General features: G+C 43.8%; 1 protein-coding gene across 1 annotated transcript; it reads left to right on the forward strand.

Moving 5' to 3' along the window:
* Window positions 1–7,675: 7,675 nt before the first annotated feature.
* LOC130123849 (uncharacterized) lies at window positions 7,676–14,261 on the forward strand. Its single transcript, XM_056293157.1, has 18 exons — window positions 7,676–7,918; window positions 8,399–8,459; window positions 8,566–8,649; window positions 9,048–9,261; window positions 9,472–9,644; window positions 9,809–9,910; window positions 10,063–10,151; window positions 10,313–10,491; window positions 10,587–10,680; window positions 10,855–11,202; window positions 11,431–11,548; window positions 11,753–11,844; window positions 11,974–12,088; window positions 12,294–12,398; window positions 12,507–12,689; window positions 12,837–12,998; window positions 14,119–14,139; window positions 14,248–14,261. The coding sequence occupies exons 1-18, from the start codon at window positions 7,676–7,678 to the stop codon at window positions 14,259–14,261; spliced, it is 2,397 nt and encodes a 798-aa protein (XP_056149132.1).
* Window positions 14,262–18,804: the final 4,543 nt, after the last annotated feature.

Consider the following 18,804-nt stretch of genomic DNA (forward strand, 5'->3'; position numbering starts at 1 on the left):
AGTGAGTTCATGAGGGAGGGTCCCCACTCTTCTACGCCTGGTAGTGATGTCGATTCCATCCGCCATTTTACAGACATGGTCGGGAGGTTAGGCGCTCAAATTGGTGAATCCATTGTAGCAAAGTTAATATCATCTGGTGTTGTAAATATAAATAGTGGCGACCAGACTACTACCACAACCCAAAACACACACTGTGATGTTAACAGACATGCCGTTCCACATGTGACTGTCCATGCTAAGTCTGATAAAGTACTCCAGACATTCAGAGGTGACAACACAGACAAACACTCAGGCCAAGACTGGATTGAAATGTTTTTTTTTTTAAATAATTTTATTGCTTTTCACACAGGGAGGCAAGTGCATGTATACAGTTATACAGTAGAATTAAGAATGATTGTGTTAGCAGTGGAACAATAAAGACAACAGTGTTATAATTGTCCTGCTAGTGATACAAAAACCCATCCCTCAAAGCAAGCCCACCCAATTCTCGAACCCCCCTCCCCACCACCCATCCCATGAACCCTCCTCCCCACCACCCATCCCATGAACCCCCTTCCCCACCCTCCACTCTAGTCCCCCCCCCGCCCACTATCCCGCCCGTTCCCCTGGGGTCACATTCATACACACACATTCATTTCAAGGGAGAGGGGAAGGAGGAGAAAAAAAAAGAAAAAAAGTAGGGCCAACTACAGAGAGTTGAGAGAAAACATGGTAAACGAAGAGAGATGGTAAACTAAAAGGAATAAAATAAGGATAACATGAAAAGAATGAATAATGAATAATAAAAAAGAGGGGGGGTTGGGGTCAGCTCTGATCAGTCAGTTTCTTCATTGATAGTTAAGGTGTCAATGTGTTCTAAGAGGGGTTGCCAAGTTTTACGGAATGTCTGTAGAGAACCCTTTAATGCGTGTCTAATTTTCTCAAGTTTGATGCAGTGTAGTATCCGCTGAATCCAGCTATTGTGAGTGGGAGGGGAAGAGTGGGTCCATTTAAGAAGTATGAGCCTTCGGGCAAGTAGAGTAGTAAATGCAATAACTTGGTTTGTGGCCTTAGGAAACATAAGTTGGGATTCGGCAACTCCAAGGAGGGCAGTGAGAGGGACAGGGTCTATCACTGTCTCCGAGACGGTACTTAATATATCAAAAAATGTTGTCCAGAACTCAGCAAGCCGCGGACATGACCAGAACATATGTATGTAATCAGCTGGAGACTGTTTACATCTGTTACATGAGTCTGTTCTGTCTGGATAAATCCTAGCTAGTCTAGCGTTGGTATAGTGGACTCTATGTAAAACCTTACACTGCAATAAACTGTGTCTTGCACATATAGAAGAAGTGTGTACAAGGTCTAGTGCCTGCCACCATTGCTCATCTGTCATAGTGGTCCCGAGGTCCTGGTCCCAAGCGGCTCTCAGGGAGTCTAGGTGAGTTGGGTTTAGTCTGAGTATGTTATTGTATAGGATTGAGATGAGACCCTTACGACTAGCGTCTGGACACAGAAACAAGTCTAACTGTGTTTCTGGTGGGCGACCAGGGAACTGTGGGAACTGGTTTTTAACAAAGTGCCTGATTTGGAAGAAGTGGAACAGGTGGGTGTGTGGAAGGTGCATTTTGTTGACAGCTCTGCAAAGGAGGAGAAAACACCATTAGCGTACAGATTGTAGATGGTTAATAGTCCTTTTTCTGACCAAATTTGGAACACTGGATCAGAGCATGATGGTAAGAAGAGGTGGTTTCTATATACTGGGGCTAGACCCGTTGGAGAGTGCAGGCCAAACTGCTTCCTAAACTGGTTCCAGATCCTTAAAGTGTTTGTGACTACTGGGTTCTGTGATATTTTTCTAGCTGAGGGGGGTAACTGCGAGCAGACCACCGACCAGAGTGAGAGACGTGCAGAGGCCAGCTCCATCTGTGCCCAGAGAGGCAGGTTATCCTGTGCCGCCGTGGTTTTCCAGAAGAGAATCTTACCGATATTACACGCCCAGTAATAGTAGCGGATATTTGGCAAGGCCCCACAGAAATGAGTTAATCATCTGATTGAGTGTAGAAAAAAGATTTCTTGATGAAAATCGGGATGTGGAGGAACACATAAAGAAAACGAGGAGCAACTGTCATTTTAATCAGATTTGCGCGTCCTGAAAGTGATAGAGGGAGGGAGGACCACCTAGACAGGTCAGACCTAAGACGATCTAACAGGGGTTGGACATTTTTTGCGAATAGCTCAGTAAAAGATTTGGTGAAGAAGACTCCTAAGTATTTGAATCCCTTGGTGACTCGTCTAAAGGGAAATGGAGCCTGGGGGAGTCTCTCCGCGGGAGGGTTAATAGGTAGATATTCACTTTTCTGGAGGTTAAGTTTGTATCCAGAAATCTTTTTGAATTGTTCCAGAATGTTCAGGATTACGGGAATGGAAGACAGTGGGTAGAGTAACGTAGAGCAGCAAATCGTCAGCGTATAAGGACAGTTTATGAGACACCCCAAACCGTGTAATGCCCTTAAATCTGTCCTCTCCACGGAGCCAAATGGCTAGTGGTTCCACGGCCAAGGCGAACAATAATGGGGATAATGGACAACCTTGGCGGGTGCCGCGGTAGAGTGAGAACTGGCTTGATCTAGTGCCATTAATATAGACCGACGCTACAGGGGAGGAGTACAGGACTTTTATCCAAGAGACAAAATTGGCACCTAGACCAAATTTCTCAAGTATGTAAAACAAGTACCCCCACTCCACCCTGTCAAACGCCTTTTCCGCATCTAAGGAGAGCACTATTTCAGGTGAGTCGGTGGCGGAGGAAAAGAGTATATATTAAACAACCCTCTAGTATTAAAAAAGGATTGTCTTCCGTGAATGAAACCCATCTGATCGGGGTGAATCAGAGCCGGCACGACTTTTTGGAGATGACACGACAAAACCTTGGCCAGTATTTTTAAGTCAACATTAAGAAGAGAGATCGGCCTGTAACTGCCCACAGAGGGGTGGGTCCTTAGACTTTTTGAGCAGCAGTGCAATTGAAGCCTCTGATAAAGTAGAGGGCAAACAGCCTACTAAGAAGGCATCATTGTAGACCCTCACTAAGATTGGGGCGAGTACTTTTGAAAAGGTTTTATAGAACTCAGTGGTGTAGCCATCAGGCCCAGGTGCCTTACTGCTTTGTAGTGACTTTATTGCATCCTTAACTTCTAGAATTGTTATGGGAGCGCCCAGCTCGCTAGTCATCCACCTGGCGAAGAGTCAATAGATCTAGAGGATTCAAGTTGTCCCAGTCAAACAGTGATGACTCGGATGAGTATAATTTAGAGTAGTATTCAGAGAAGACGTTACTAATTTTTATTGGGTCTGTTGTGACCTCGCCAGTGTGTGAATGTATTTTAGGTATCAGCCGGGATGTACTTTCCGCACGTGCTTGGTATGCAAGAAGTTTTCCTGGCTTATCTCCCTGTTCGAAAAAGCGCTGTCTGGTACGTAGGAAGAGTCTCTCAACTTGACCGGTTGATAGTAAATCGTACTGCGATTGAAGTTGAAGCCGTTTTGTATATAGAGCTGGAGAGAGGTTCTGTGAGTATTGTCTATCCAGTTCTCGTATTGCATCTGAAATTTCTATCAATTTTGAACGTTCTTGCTTCTTGAAAGGGGAGACAAATGAAATTATATGTCCGCGGAGGCACGCCTTAAAGGACTCCCAAAGTGTGCCACCACTAACATCTGATGTGTCATTTATGTCAAAGAAGACCTGAATTTGTGTAGCAAGAAAGCTTTTAAAATCCGGCTCAGCTAATAAATGTGTATTAAATGTCCATGGTTTGGAAGGTGGTCTGCCATGAGGGAAGTTAACTTCTACAGATGTGGGGGCGTGGTCAGAGATAACTATGCTGTGATAGTCACAGGAGCGAACATTGTGAGTTAGATTATTATCAAGTAAAAAGAAATCTATCCATGAATAAGTGTGGTGAACATGTGAGAAGAATGAGTAAACCTTGTTGGAGGGGAATTTAGTTCTCCAAGGGTCTATTAAGCCCTGTTGCTCAGCATGATATTTTAAAATGTTGGCGAACTTTGACGTTGTTGAGAGTCTGGAGGATGACCTGTCTAGTACTGTATCCTGAACTTGATTGAAGTCCCCACCAATAATAATATAGTGATCATTGATATTAGGTAAGGAGGAGAAAAAATTAGACATGAATTTGTCGTCATCCCAGGTTGGAGCATACAGTGAGGCCAGGACCACGGGAGTATTCTGTAATCTACCTGTCACTATAACATGACGACCATTGGTGTCGGCTATGGTGGTGACTGGTTCAAAAGCCACATTCTTGTTTATAATAATTGCGGCACCTCTAGCTCTCAGAGAAATCTGAGTGGAACAGGTGTCCCATCCATGATCTTTTGATTCGAGAAATGTCTGAGGTGCGGATATGTGTCTCCTGTAAAAAACAACGGTCACCTTTAAGATGCTGCAAGTGATTGGTCACCTTGTTAGCTTTGATGGCAGTATTCATCCCTTTAACATTCCAAGAGATGAAGCGGATGTTTCTACCACTCACTGACATGGTTCCCTAAGTCGTACCTGTACCTGAAATTGAGATGAGAGGGGGGGCAAAAAAGGGGGGGCAAAAGGGGGACCAACACGCATCACACACACACACATACTCACCCCAGGGGGACCCCAGTCCCGCAGGAAACTGCAAGCTTACGTATCTCCCTGGATACAATCCTTCCTGGATAAACATATCCTTCCCAGGTTAATCTCCCTCCCCAATGAAATAAAACAATTCCCATCTTAAACCTTTGTATAGAGAAATGTAAAACATAGAACATTGTGTATAAAGAGAGGGAAAGTGGAAAAAAAGACTGTAATGGTCGGTTCTGACATCCCTTCTCAAACATACCTTTCTCAAATATTAAACTAAATATGGCCAGTCAACTGTGCTGGGTGTAGCATTAACATCAGGCATGGAAGCACCCATTTGTGTACTTACAAGTAACGTAGCCCAACAGTGATCAGAAATGAAAGAAAAATAAAAGCAACATATGAACCAGCATGGAACCTTTAAGCGCAGTCAGTAATAACATGTTAACGTTAAGTAACCTGTAACGTTGGTAAAATAAACAAGAGGCAGGAGAAAGTAACGTTACTGACATAATAAGTCCAGCGGTGTCAGGTGCGCATTGTTCAGAGTCCAGTGCGGTCGCGATTCTGATTGGAACTGGAAGCGGCCAAACCCGCATATAAGTGAGCTCAAGTCCCAAATATGATGTAAAAAAACATGAAACATTTGGATTTGAGAAAAAAAACGCTGTTACCAAACACAACAACGAAGTCTCTGTAGAGGAGCTCAAGCAGGAGTCGTGACAACTTTCTCTTTCGGCTACACAACGTGCACCATTTATTCCTTCCACCATTACAACCACCACAAAAAACCCGCGCAGCGGAAGTGTGTCACTGTAAACCCGAACCGAGGAAACAGCAGCTGTAAACTTAAACTAACGGTCCTACTAGCTCAATAAGGGGAATTATGTAGCCCCATAACCACTACACACGTCCCCCCATAATTCGCCTTAATACGAAAAGTCAGTGTGGCGAGGGGGGCGGATCTCTCTGCCCCAACGGCTCCGCTGAACAGGAGCTGGGGGCTGGTTAACCGCAGGCAAAGCAGCGGAGTCCTCACAGCTGGACCGGGGAAAGGGAGGGGCTGGGGAAGCAGGGGGCGGCTCGCCGGGGGAGGGGGGCAGAGCCGGGGGGCGCCCCCGCCGTGGGGGCAGGGTAAGACCAACAGGGCGGTCTAAGTCCAGGTGAGCAGGCTTGAGGCGGTCCACAGAAACCCACTCAAGCCTGCTGCCAACCTCCACCACAAAGTGCTTATCTCCAGTGTCCCGTACCCGAAATGGGCCGTCGTAGGGTGGCTGCAGGGGACCGCGGTGCGCGTCGTGACGGATGAAAACATACTCCGCCGACCGCAGCTCCGTGGGGACATAGGACTGAGCTGTGGCGGTGGGAAGGAAATCCCCCGGGACCCGAAGTGGCTGTCCGTAGACCAGTTCGGCGGATGAGGACTGGAAGTCCTCCTTGGGAGCCGTCCTGAGCCCAAGCATGACCCAAGGCAGTTTGTGGACCCAGCGGTCGTCCTTGACAACCGAGTCTCACCAGTTTTCGTTAAATACATACGAATCTAATCAAATACATTTCGTGACTATACACGAAAAGAACGTATCAATATAACGGCCGTCGACTTCCTGGTTCCCGGTTTACGTTGTCCGGCTATAGTTTTCCGGTGGAAACAACCACATGTTTTATTTGGAGGAAATAAAATAAAATAGAGCAAAACTTTTTACGTTTATTTGGTCCAACCGAGTAACGTTATGGAGAAACGGTGGTTAATGGTAGCCGTCAGTACGTGAATGACGTTATTTCGCGAATAGTGGGGACGAGCGGGCGGTCTGTGTATTATTGATATAATGTGAATTCTTACTTAATGTCGTAAACTGTCTATTTATTTAATTTGCCTCGGCGAACTTAACATAGCAGCCATGTATGTGGCAACACAGGTTGAATTGCTGGTAGCCCACATTTTACATAGTAGTTAAAAGGTACCGTATAGACTTGTGTGCGCGCATCTACTGCATTCTAGAACGGCAACACAAAACGTGCACTTTAATAATAATAATAATAATAATAATAATAATAATAATAATAAGCAGTATCTCTAGGAAGGGATCGAGCGACCAAGGGAACAACGAAGGAAGGACACGTTGTTATTGGAACTACGCCTTCGCGCGCCAACCACAATGTCCCACGCGCACAACGGCGCTGCGCTCATTGCGACGTCGACTCTGGTAAGTTGAAGACGTGTCCAACAGGCTTTATCTTACGCATATAGTAGCATGTGCAGTTCTGTTTGAGAGCGTTTTGGCTACAATACACACGTTTCTGCCATGTTACTCATTTGTTTGTCAAAGTATGGCCTAAACGTTTGGTCCAAATAGTTAATGAGAGTGGAATTAGATCGCTAATAATGTCAGCTAGCTAGCATGCTAGCAAGCATGTTTGCTAGCTAGCATAGTCCGCAGAGCTAATGCGTTGCAAATTGGGGAAGGGGGTTGCTATTTTTTGGAGAATGGAGAGCCTCACAAATGACTTTTTCTGGCTAACACAACAATTTCGTGTAACTGACTTGCTAACCTAGTTGACTAACAGTCCTTATAGCTTGTACATAGCAATAGCATGACATGAGCCCATGTTTCGCCACGAGTTGCTAGCTCATAGCTGCATTAGCCAACTCGGATCACCGCTATACTGTAGCTCAACCGGTCGGAGAAGATGAGGGTTTCTCTAACCTCCAAAAAAAGACAACATTGGATGAGTATTACTGTATGTGGCAATATAGTATTCAGCCCTCTTTTCCTTGTCATTGCAGCTCCAGTCATTGTTTTTGCCCACCCTTGGATCACTCAATATTATTAAACCCAAAGGCTCTTTTAAGAGCCAACCTCTGTCTGTCATTCTGTCTGTCCATCCTTCCGCCCACCCATCCATCCTTCTCTTTCATACTCCTGCCTATTTGTCAGCCTCTCACTCTCGTTTTCTGTCAGTCTCTCACTCTCTTGTCTGTCTGTCAGTCTCTCACACTCTTGCTATCCATCTCTCACGCTCTTGTCTATTTCATCCATGGCTTCCAACATGGACCACATCCGCGACCACACTTATGGAATGCGCATTGGACATGCTTTCAACAATGAAGCTGTCTTGACTGGAGACATGTTGGACCAGGCCTATCAGGAGGGGAGGCGCATTGCACTTGCTCTGAGGCATGAAATTGATTATGCTGAAGACGTGGACGAGCACTTACTGGACGAGGCCTACCAGGAGGGGAGGGTCATAGCACTCCATGTGAAGCACGATGCTGTCCCAACTGAAGCCAGGGTTAGTGTTTTAATAGCAATTTGTGTGGATTTACATTTTCAGTTTCAAAACAGTGCCTTCATCATTATTTTTAAATGTCAGTCTTACAAGAATTGTCACACACAGAATGCGCAAAGAAAGGCCCCTCAGCCGATAAAAAGGAACCATGCAGGACGAGGCAAGCCAAGAGGGAGATGTGGAGGACGGCGTCGAGCCTCAACTGCTGGTAACTCCTAAACAAATTTGAAATTCATTAAGTCTCATTGATTTACTATGTAACTAATCATTCATGTCACTGTTTCTCTGACTACAAAGTGATCACAGGATCAGCGTTTCCCTCATGATTGAAATATACTTGTGGTGGTAGCAGGGGTGGGGTATGATCAGACTCTGCTATTGCTAGATTTGATACTTTTCAATACGTTGGCAGCCATGAATATACTTGGGCGGCCTGCAAAGTATTTACTATGTGTGGGAAATCCTGCGGGTTCTAATGATTAGCCAATCAACGCCAAGGATGGGACTAACAGTGTTGTCAAGCTGTTGTTGAGCGTCGTCATTTGTAGTGTAATGAACATGTGAATAGATTGTTGCTATTTTGCCTTAACCTTCAAAACATGTTAGGGTTCTCCTAATCTCTTTCTATTCTTGCATGTCTTGTTTTACAGTCACATGCCCTGGTACGGAGGACTCCCAGGCCACGACTACTGCAGGGAATTCCCAGCCAAGAGTGTTTGCTCAAGAAGAATTTGGTAAGATTGTACACATAGATCGCATCATCCTGAAATCTTAAAGATGCCACACAGGGTATCAATTGGCCATGGTATAGGACGCTATACTATTTGGGGTTATATCTCATTAAAGCACCCTGCCACCATTCATTCATTGCACCATAGACATGTTTCACTTGGTCTGTAATACTGCATCTACAGATAAAATTTTTGTCATTCACCCTGTTGATCCAAGTAATCCTTAGTTTAGATGTTTAGTAATTTGCAACTGATCAGACGTGATTATTCATATACAGGCATGGTACTGTTAGATTTTCAACGACCCTTTATGGCTTTTGAGCACTCAAATGGAAGTAGAGATTACAAGTTCTCTATTGCACCTTTAACATATTCAACATGCTTTTGCATTTCCTTCATAGACCGAAACATGGAGAGGCTGTCAATGACTTCTGGGTCATTCCATACTGATGTGCCTGCTGTGCCTCTGCAAAGCTCCTCGTCTTGGTCCTTGCGTCAGCTGACAGCCCAAGAACAGTGGAAGGAAGCTCGGCCAGACCACCTGCAATATCTACTGGCAACTGAGGCTGTTGGCCAGGAGTTGTGCTCTATCTGCCATCAGGCTGCTGTTATAAGGTTGGAGTCAGATGTCTGCAGCTCTCTTCAGTTTTTGTAAATAGTTTAGTTTACACACTGTTATCATAGGCTGAATAAATACGGAAGGATATGTCCTAACAAAAGGCCATGGCTCAATCTTACTCCAATTATTCCAACCAAATGCAAAGTTGAAAATATATGGCATGTCTTATTTGCTTATGAAATAATTATCTGTTTTTCTTTGCATAGGTGCAGAGACTGCCTTCCCGAGGAGTGGTTGTGTGAGGCCTGTGATGTGTTGCACCATAAAAGATGGCCACTCCACAACAGAGACAGCGTGGTGGATGGCTTCCTCAAGGCCATCCCACCATCCACATGCTATACTAAAGGGGAAACTGGACACTACATCTCACACAAGCAAGGTACATATTCTATGTGTTTTTACTCACTCACTATTAAGGCATTATTTTATGTTCTCAAATTTTTGATTGGTAGTTATTTCTGTGAGAGTGTATGACATTAAAATATACATGTTTCTATTCTGTCTGTTATGCAAATAACATGTTTCTATTTTATTTTCTGTCAGCTTCCATTTTACCCACAGTGCGCGCACCACAGCTATGCTCATGTGAAGTTGCTGACGTCACTATGTCTCCAGGCAGAGAAGTCATCCTTATCACCATAAACGGTAAAGAGTTGTCCTTTTATACTTCATATCTGTTAGCATAATGACATGTCATTGTCTAAATTGTTTAAATATATCACCAGGACGGTTCGACTTGCACATGCCTGTTCATGTGTGCAATATCTGCCTGCAACACTGGACCCCGGATCTTAAAGATCTAATCAAGAGTGGTTACTGGCCAGCCTCTTCACATTCCCAGACCCTGTACACTATTGACCTCTTCCACTCATTCCAAGACCTGAAGGTCATTTCACCTGGCTTTTCCAGGCAAGCTTTTGCAAAGTTGCTGGAACATCGCACTCGGCGTGCTGGAAGAGTTAAGTGTAATAGAACAAATGTCTTCATAATTATTATTATATTGTTAAATAGACAATACCCATATGTTCATAATTATGTACACTTCAGTCAGGGCAAATCAATGGGGATGCACTTCAGCGGAGCTTCCTGGAGTTCAGCTATTGCTCGTTTGAGGAGGACCAGCTCTGCTGTGCGACCCCGTTCACCTGCCCCGCCTGTACCCCAGAAATGGTGGCTGTAGCAGCTGATGGAAACCGGAAGCTTTACCGCTTTAAACGATCCAGCGGGTGTGTCTTTTGGTTGTGGTCTTTTTGTTGAATTTGGTCTTTAGGACAACGGGAATGGTTTACTGATGTTATGGTTGTTGTTTTTTTTTCATTAGCTTCGAAAACACTGCATTTTTTGAAGGGCTGTTTCTTGCCAAGGACAGTAAGGTGTCAGCTTTTGTTGACACCATTAGGACTGCAGTGAAAAGCGTAAGTCTTACACCAGCCAAGTATACATTAATCATGTTGTTACTGTATGTACTCACCACATACTAGTGGGCTATTCAGCTACTCCCGATACCAATGGGTATTAAGTGAAAGGAATGTTAATGATGCTGTAGTACCTGTGTTTCAAATGTTTCTGTTAATGCACTGTTCTCACAGACGCAAGGCAAAGCAACATGCGGTGCTTCGCAGTGGGCAGCAGCCAGGGAAACCTCACGGAGGGCCAGTAAACTCGATGAGGAGGGCGTTGAGGTAGCCGTGTGTCGCCATGGCTACCTCTTGAAAGGCCTAAATATGTACCGGGGTGAAATGTTTGCCTACCCTCTGTATCTCCAGAGAGAAATTCAGGCCACAGCAAATGTCAAATTCTTTGCCATGGATGTCACCTGCAAGTACTGGCCATACCTCCAAAAGGTAGTGGCTGCCCTTCCACCACTCCAGGGGCTCTTGCAGATGAGGCCATTCCTCAGCATCATGCATGCCAGGGCTCATGCCACAAAGTGTGAGGTATATTTTCATTTTTTCAATTTATTATGTATTGTTTTATAAAGAAACAATATTGAGATTCAGCTCAAGATTCCATGTCAATTTTCATGCACTGCTGCTAATATCAGTGTTCAGTCCATTGTCAGTGGCAGGGGCAGGGTTCTCCGGGTGTTTCGTGATCAAAGGCAGGGCCACTGGTACTTTTGATCAATCCAGCTTCCTGACTACATTCATTGTCTCCTTTAACAGCTTAAATGGAGTGGCAGGAATCAGGAGGGAGCGGGCACAACGGCTGGTGAAGAGGTTGAGCAGGTGAACAGCTACCTCTCCCGTTGTGCTCTGACAACAAAATATATGTCTAAAGCAGGTTGGTCACTTTCAGCACTTTTCCAGCACCCAATCCCTACTCATCTCAACTCTACTCTCTTCAACTGTACCTTACTGTACTCACTCTCACTTCGTTTTCTAATTTTCTTTTTAAAAAGTGGCATTGTATCTATCCTGAAGTGTGTCATCTTCTCACATTGTTCTATAATTTGCGGTCCATAATGACATCCTCTACTTCCAACAGCCCGTGTGGACATGCTGACTGTCCATGCAATGGAATGGAACAGGCACAAGGGAGACAATCTCCACAAGGCCCTCTCCACAAGATATGTGAAGGTATGTCCTGTATTCATGTTTGTTGTATCATTATGTGTTTGTGTATCTGGTTAAACCCACATGCGTGAAGCAGATTTGGGTGACTGTACCTGACTTGAAATTGATGCTGAAAATATTTCTGTCTTTCAGACTTGTCAAAGAGCTGTGGAGGAGACAGCAAGACTTCTAGAGCTCAGAGAAGAGGTCCATTGCTCAGAGGAGATGGCACTGCAGTGGGTTATGGATGTTCAGGAATGGGCTGGGGGTAAGGATGACAGGAAATCATATCTCTCCCATCTCTTTTTGTCCTTTTTTTGCATTTATATCTGTACTTTCAGAAGTAGCTGTTATTGAATGCTGAAAAAGTAGTGCAACACATATACAAACTGTGAAGTAGGTGTGCGATTAAATGATTTTGTTAGATTAAATATCTATATCTGGTATTCCTTTACTATTTCCCAATTCTGTAGAGACAACAGATGCCGCCAGTGATCAACGATCCCTGCAACAACAGTCCATTGAGGGGCTTCATCTGAGCCTTCACCACAGAAAACAGAGCCTCTACCGTCAAAATGGTATGGTAAAATTTTAAGTATTTATTTGTATCATATGTAAACATGTACATGATCACTTACCCATTCACTACATTGTCAGTTGTTTTTGTGCTACTTTTGTCTTGTTAGACAGCAACAAGCTTCGTCACCGCCTGCGCAAAAATTTGGCGAAAGACAAGCGGCGTCTCTTCGAACAGATTGCCGAATACAACAGGCTGGTGTCAGAGATGCAGATCAATGTGGCAGTGGTCGAGAGGTCGCTGGCTGGACACACTGTGTCACACATATGGCCATGGGAGGTGTACAGCAGTGGTACGTGCCTTTTGAGATGCTCAAATGTGTGTGTTTTGAGACCCAGGGTATAATTATATAGAATATAAGTTACGGAACTATGCCCTGATCATGCATCATAAAGTGACATTTAGCAAGTCAATAGGGGATCTTTTGTATAACTTACAGGATCATCAGTGAACATCAGCACCAAGAGACGAGTGCATGACCAGCAGATGCTGACCACACGCCTGCAAGAGGAGAGGAGCATCCTGGTTTTGGAGATGGCCCAACACTGCACTTCGTTGCGAAACCTGGCCTCGGCTCTCAGGACCAAAATTATAAGTGAGGGTATGTTAAAAAAAACAACAACTTTGTTTTCCATTCATGTTACTGCCATCCCACCAAAAAAATTTTGCAACACAAAATCAGCAGGCATTTGATTAGATGTTACATACTATCAGAATCCTTACTATTGGTTTGTGTATTGTCTTGTTTTGAATGTCAGCAGAGGGAAGTGAAGGACTACGATGTCTTCTTATTCGAAGACTTTCGGATGTGGAAGGTAGTTTGCGGTTGGTCCTACACCACTACCAGGCTGCTTTGGGGCCACATGCATCTCTCCTTGGAGGCTTGGATGATGAAGAGGAAAGTGAACCTAGCAGTTCGGAAGAGAGTGAGGAGGAGGCTGAAGAGGAGGCAACCTAGGTAGCCCTGGCAGCACATCATCCCCCACCCTCATCCATCTCCACTGGCTCCCAGTCAAGAGCCGTATCTCCTACAAACTCCTCCTCCTCACCTACAAATCCCTCCATGCCCTCGCCCCCCAATACTTGTCTGAGCTCCTCCACCAGTACACTCCATCCCAGAACCTACGGTCCTCTGACCTGGGTCTGTTCTCCACACCCATACTAAGCTGCAGACTTTTGGTGACAGAGCCTTCAGTGTGGCGGCCCCTACCCTCTGGAACTCTCTCCCTCCTTACATCCATGGCGCCCCAACCCTGGACACTTTTAAAACAGCCCTCAAAACACACCTTTTTACCAAGGCTTTTCCCCATTAGTTAGTTTAGTTTAGTTAGGTTAATTTTCCCCTTTTTTGCTGCTGCCCCCCACTGCCCTTCCCGACCCCTTACCTGACCTTCGGTTTTTTGAAAGGCGCTATAGAAATCTTGAGTTATTAATATTATTATTAGGTATCCTCCTGGGGTATGCATGGTTGTTTGCCTGTGTAACAGGATTCATTTTGTTTGTATGTTTCACTAGATTTTTATGTCTAATTTGCTATTGTTTATTTGTTTTTCTGTTTCTGTGATCGCCTGTCTTGTTTAATTTTTCATTTTATTGATTTATTTACTTTATTTTAATATCCTGATTATTGATTGGCCACATTTAATATCCTGATTACTGATGGGCTATGAGCTGGGACATTGGCGGGGTCGTGAACTCTTAGGTCTCTGTCTCTTTCCCAGGTCTAGCTGTTGTGGGCAGAGGTTAGTAATCCCAGGAGCTCTATGTACATCCTTTTTATGAGAAGCTAGAATGTTTGAATGTCCATAATGTTTGATTTAAATATCTCTAAATTGTCATGTGTATTATAGGTATGATTGTGTAGTGAAAATGTCATTTTTTTACGAATAGTTTAAGCAATGAGAGTGACGACGATGATTTATGTTGTTGAAGCTGAAGCTAGCTGGCCAATAATGCTAAGCTGGGAAAGAGCCCTGCGATCAAATCTTTTTGCTCTATGATTACTCTACGCAGATGGGCTCAATAAATGTTGGATGCAGTACATCGGTCTCCAGACTGCTCAATGACCATAACACCACGCAGAGTGAGCTGGTAACACCTGTATGTGCCTGTTAATTGTGAAATAAAGATATTGAAAATACTGTGATCACTTTTTTATTTGATTTTTTTCCTACAATATTGTGCCCTGTGGTTATAAACAGAGAAAATCAATTTAAAGGGTGTAGAGCTTACCATGCTTACCTTACTTGTTTCTTACTCAGGTCCTACCAATTGTTATCATTTCCTTGTTTGATTGTCACTGATATATGTGATATATGTAATTGGCAACATTAAGTTTGAAAATAGAAGAAGAACCCTTTATTAATCCTCTTGGAGAAATTCTGTGATGTGTTGCATGCTGAATTGCACCCTAGCATGCATGTCTTTAATGGCAGGAGAAAACCGGAGAACCCGGCGGAAACCCACACAAGCACGGGGAAAACCTGCAAACTCCACACAGAAAGGACCAAGGGATGGGATATAGGCTATATATCCCATTGTGGAGTTAGAAAACAACGAGACAGGAGACGTGAGAGTAGACGTAGTCCAGGTAGTTTACTAGCTCCAACTTTACATGTCATATATTCGACAACGACACTGAACTCTCTGGACCGGAAGCGGAAGTGCATTCTCTCTTAGGTGAATGTCTCTAGTTATATAGATGTGGGTCACCACACCATATACATATAAATATGATTTTAGCAGTGGAACAGTTTTTACGATTTATTAGGGGATAACATTGATTAAAGTTAAGGCTGTGATATAAGCTAGCTGGAGGATGCATAAGTTACACCTCCCAGTCATTTGGAAATGTAGTTAACGAAATGAAGATATTATAATTATAATACGCTGTTCAGTGCATAATGTGTACTTAGATATTATTATGAAGACCTTGCCTTTGACAGCGTGAATGAGCGTTTCCATTCCTGTGTAGGCTACTTAAAAACATGAAATGACGTAGGTGACAAAGAATGTTGAGTGGGCCTACGGAGAAGATATGAATCAATAGACAATCCCGCATTACGCAGAACGATGTTGCTTAGCAACACGCACGAGGCTTGGAAGGTCAACACTACTGATTGGCTGAGATTGTTCGCGGCGTTCTGGCACCCCACGTGGAGGAAAGCCAATTGGCCAGAATTGTTCACATAGTTCTGCATGTTTTATGCTTTTAACGTCACTCAGAGGGCTTCTAATGTTGAAACAGCGCCTGTCCCACATTCTGTGGACAGTAATGCACCTTCTGATCTTAGAAACGTATAGAGTGAAATGATAATTCATTCAGATTGTAACCCTAATATACCATAACCCTGCTCAGCATCTCACTGAACTACAAATATGGGCGCCATGTTGCATGTTTGTATTGAAATTCTTATGGGTGATGTAGTTTATTAATCAAACATAGCATTATCTTCTAAGTTATAAATCTATTTTAGGTGGGAATCTCAAGATATGTTCTTTCTACCAATATATACAACATAATTGCGCTGTGTGAGTTTACATCACTTGCAAAGCCCAGAATTTGATTTTAGGCCATTTTAAGTAGCTAAAATTATTTTTGCAGTTCCCCACTTCCACCCCTCTGAAAGTACATGTCCGGAGCTGTCCAAAAGAGTTTACTTTATTTTGATGGCTATTTTAATTACAGAGCTATGCGTTTTCAAATGTGACCTCTGGTCAGTGTTCAAAGGTCAATATCTGAGCCTAGGGTCAACTCCAATCTTTCATATTTGCAAGCTTTCTTCTGGAAGCAAAGGCCTTTCTGAAAATATCTTTGGTTTGGCTCTAGCATAAAGGAAGCTCAATTTCCCAACCCTAGCCAAAAACCATGCATGGTCTATAAGACCACAAGTTCCATGGCAAGTTGAACTGTCAAGTCACAGGGTTGGAATGTTTTGTTGTAGAACACAACCAAACACATTTTTGGAAAGATCTAACATATATCTAAACATATATGTTAGACTTAGTTCTGGAGTGTGCTGTATTTCAGAGAAATAGTGTTTTGACGTTATACCCCCCCCCCCCCCATAGACTTCAATGTTAATTTGCCTCTCACATGGTGTTATTGGAGTACAGTGTATGTAATCTTGCATGAAATACTACAAATAACATATTCAATGGAGCCAGCGATTCTGCTTATCTTGAGTCTGGGCTTATGTGTCTAACAGGCTGCCTTCCAGAGATATGGCCTCAGAGTCTCCTTCCCTGGAAACACATTGTCACTAATCTATCGATAATAACCATTTGCTGCATTACAACTCAGTGGTGTTCTCAGTGGAAGTCTCGTCAGTTCTTGCCTATTGATTGATAGCAAAACTTCCACCCAGACCCTCCACTGTCCTGTCACCCACACAGACACAACTAAGCCATAGCCACAACCCTTATCTTGCTGGGGTCAAAAGGTGAAGTAAACAATGAAAACCCCATAGAGGATGGATGGATGGATGGATGGATGAGTGGATGGATGGATGAGTGGATGGATGGTTGGATGAGTGGAAGGATGGATGGATGGACGGATGGATGGAGGAACACTTGGACACCAGCATACTGAAGATAGAAGGCTTATAACTTATAACCTCTTCACCTACAAACATATGTTTGGTCTCTAATGAAAGAACCTCTTTGAGGTTGCTTACTCAATATTTTGATTATATGCATGTCATTGTGACATACAGTATCCTAATGACAGAAACACACTGAAGTCTCTTGACGAAGCATGCCTTATAAGATAGGCTACATCGAGCTTCAACGGGCTGGCAGGCTGCTGCGGATCTTCACTGTTCTTTGCTATAGCGGGGGTCATTAAAATATCTATTTAGCTGTCTATCAATATAGCTGTCTGTCAATCTATCTATGTAATGTGTGTCACCAGCGACAATTTGACATGTAGCTATGCAGCCCACGGCGGTAAGGTGCCGCGAGAGGTACCGATCATCGGCGCCCTCTGTAACCGGAGAAGGGTGCTCATGCCCGGGTAGCCTACGCCCTGAGCGCCGGTGTTGTGCCCAAATCCCACTCCCCGACAGAATCTCACTCCCCTTCACATAAGCGGTTGTAGCTCCGGTTGTGGGGGTGATAGAGACATGAGTCCGGCACGTTTTTATACGCACGAGTCCCCTGAACACATAGAAACCAACCCTAAGTCGGTCGGAGCTTTATCGACCGAGTTATGGTCACTTTTCTGCACCTACCCCTAACCACCTAGCCTGGGTTGGCAAGACGCAAAATGGAGGCATTTGCCGGTGTGGGAGTAGGTGCGGAAAAGAAGCTATAGCTCGGCCGAGAAAGCGCCGATCGACTTGGGGTTGGTCTCTCCGTGTTCAGGAGACTCTGGCGTATATAGAAGTATATTGGCTCATGTCTTCAGCACCCCCACAGCCGTAGCTACAACCACTTCCGTGAGGGGGAGTAAGATTCTGGCGGAGAGTGGGATTTGGGCACCTTAGCTGAGTTAGCGAAGTTGAAAGCAACTTCCGGTCACGTGGCTTTGGTAGAACGCAGGTAAACCTTCGGCTAAGCAACTCATCCCTTTCAAGGGCAGATCACTGCACAACTGCATGTGATGGCACATTTACCTCCATATGTGTCGGGGCTGTACCTTGATAGTCTCTCCATGGTCCTGTAAGTTCTTTCTAAATATTAATTATTGTTATAATTTAAAATATAATGTTGTCGCTTGAAATTGTGTATTACAATTATTGAAAAAGTCAAGTGGTCAATGATTTGGAAATGATAGGCCTCTGCAAATGTGATGTTTCGTCCAGTTGTCAGATAATACTTCCGCCTTCTCTGAACTCGTCGACGCTGTTCATGCATTGTAGTCGTGTCATCCAATCCGTCTTCTTGGGATGGTTCATTGTTTCCACTTCCAAATAGTGTCTCTTGAAACCATTATAGTTACTTATCACCATTATAGTTACTGCGAAATTTGAAATTGACCAACAAAATTTACATTCTTTGCTTGGTCATATTGGCTCAGGCAACACTATTTGTTTTATTTGATCAGATCTACTACCGGTTACAAATAGTTTCCTCACCTTTGTTGACATATGAAGAGTGCAGGTATTGTGTAGAACACAATCCCTGTACTGACATATAGGCTTTACTAAATGATGTTTTTTGGGTCATTCTACCTATCTATCCCTTCGACATCTGTTTATGTGCAATGTACACTGACAGAATAAATATATAGCTTTTCAGATTCAATTGTTGCATTTTGTCCGCCTTCTCTTGATGGCACCAGTTACCATGTTGAAAAAATACCACCTATCCACAACAAACACACTATTCATAATAGCGAAAGCAAGGAGGAACTCAAAGTCCAATGTCTCATTTTCATTAATTTATTCGAGTCATCTCGATGTTCT

Source organism: Lampris incognitus, chromosome 14 (assembly GCF_029633865.1).
Source record: "Lampris incognitus isolate fLamInc1 chromosome 14, fLamInc1.hap2, whole genome shotgun sequence".
NCBI lineage: Eukaryota > Metazoa > Chordata > Actinopteri > Lampriformes > Lampridae > Lampris > Lampris incognitus.

Bases quoted from the DNA above. Each gene is read 5' to 3' on its own strand.
- LOC130123849 (XM_056293157.1), top strand. From the start codon at position 7,676: ATGGACCACATCCGCGACCACACTTATGGAATGCGCATTGGACATGCT. The intron at 9,911-10,062 runs GTAAAGAGTTGT...CGGATCTTAAAG, and splicing joins CATCCTTATCACCATAAACG to ATCTAATCAAGAGTGGTTAC. The intron at 11,549-11,752 runs GTTGGTCACTTT...TACTTCCAACAG, and splicing joins AAAATATATGTCTAAAGCAG to CCCGTGTGGACATGCTGACT.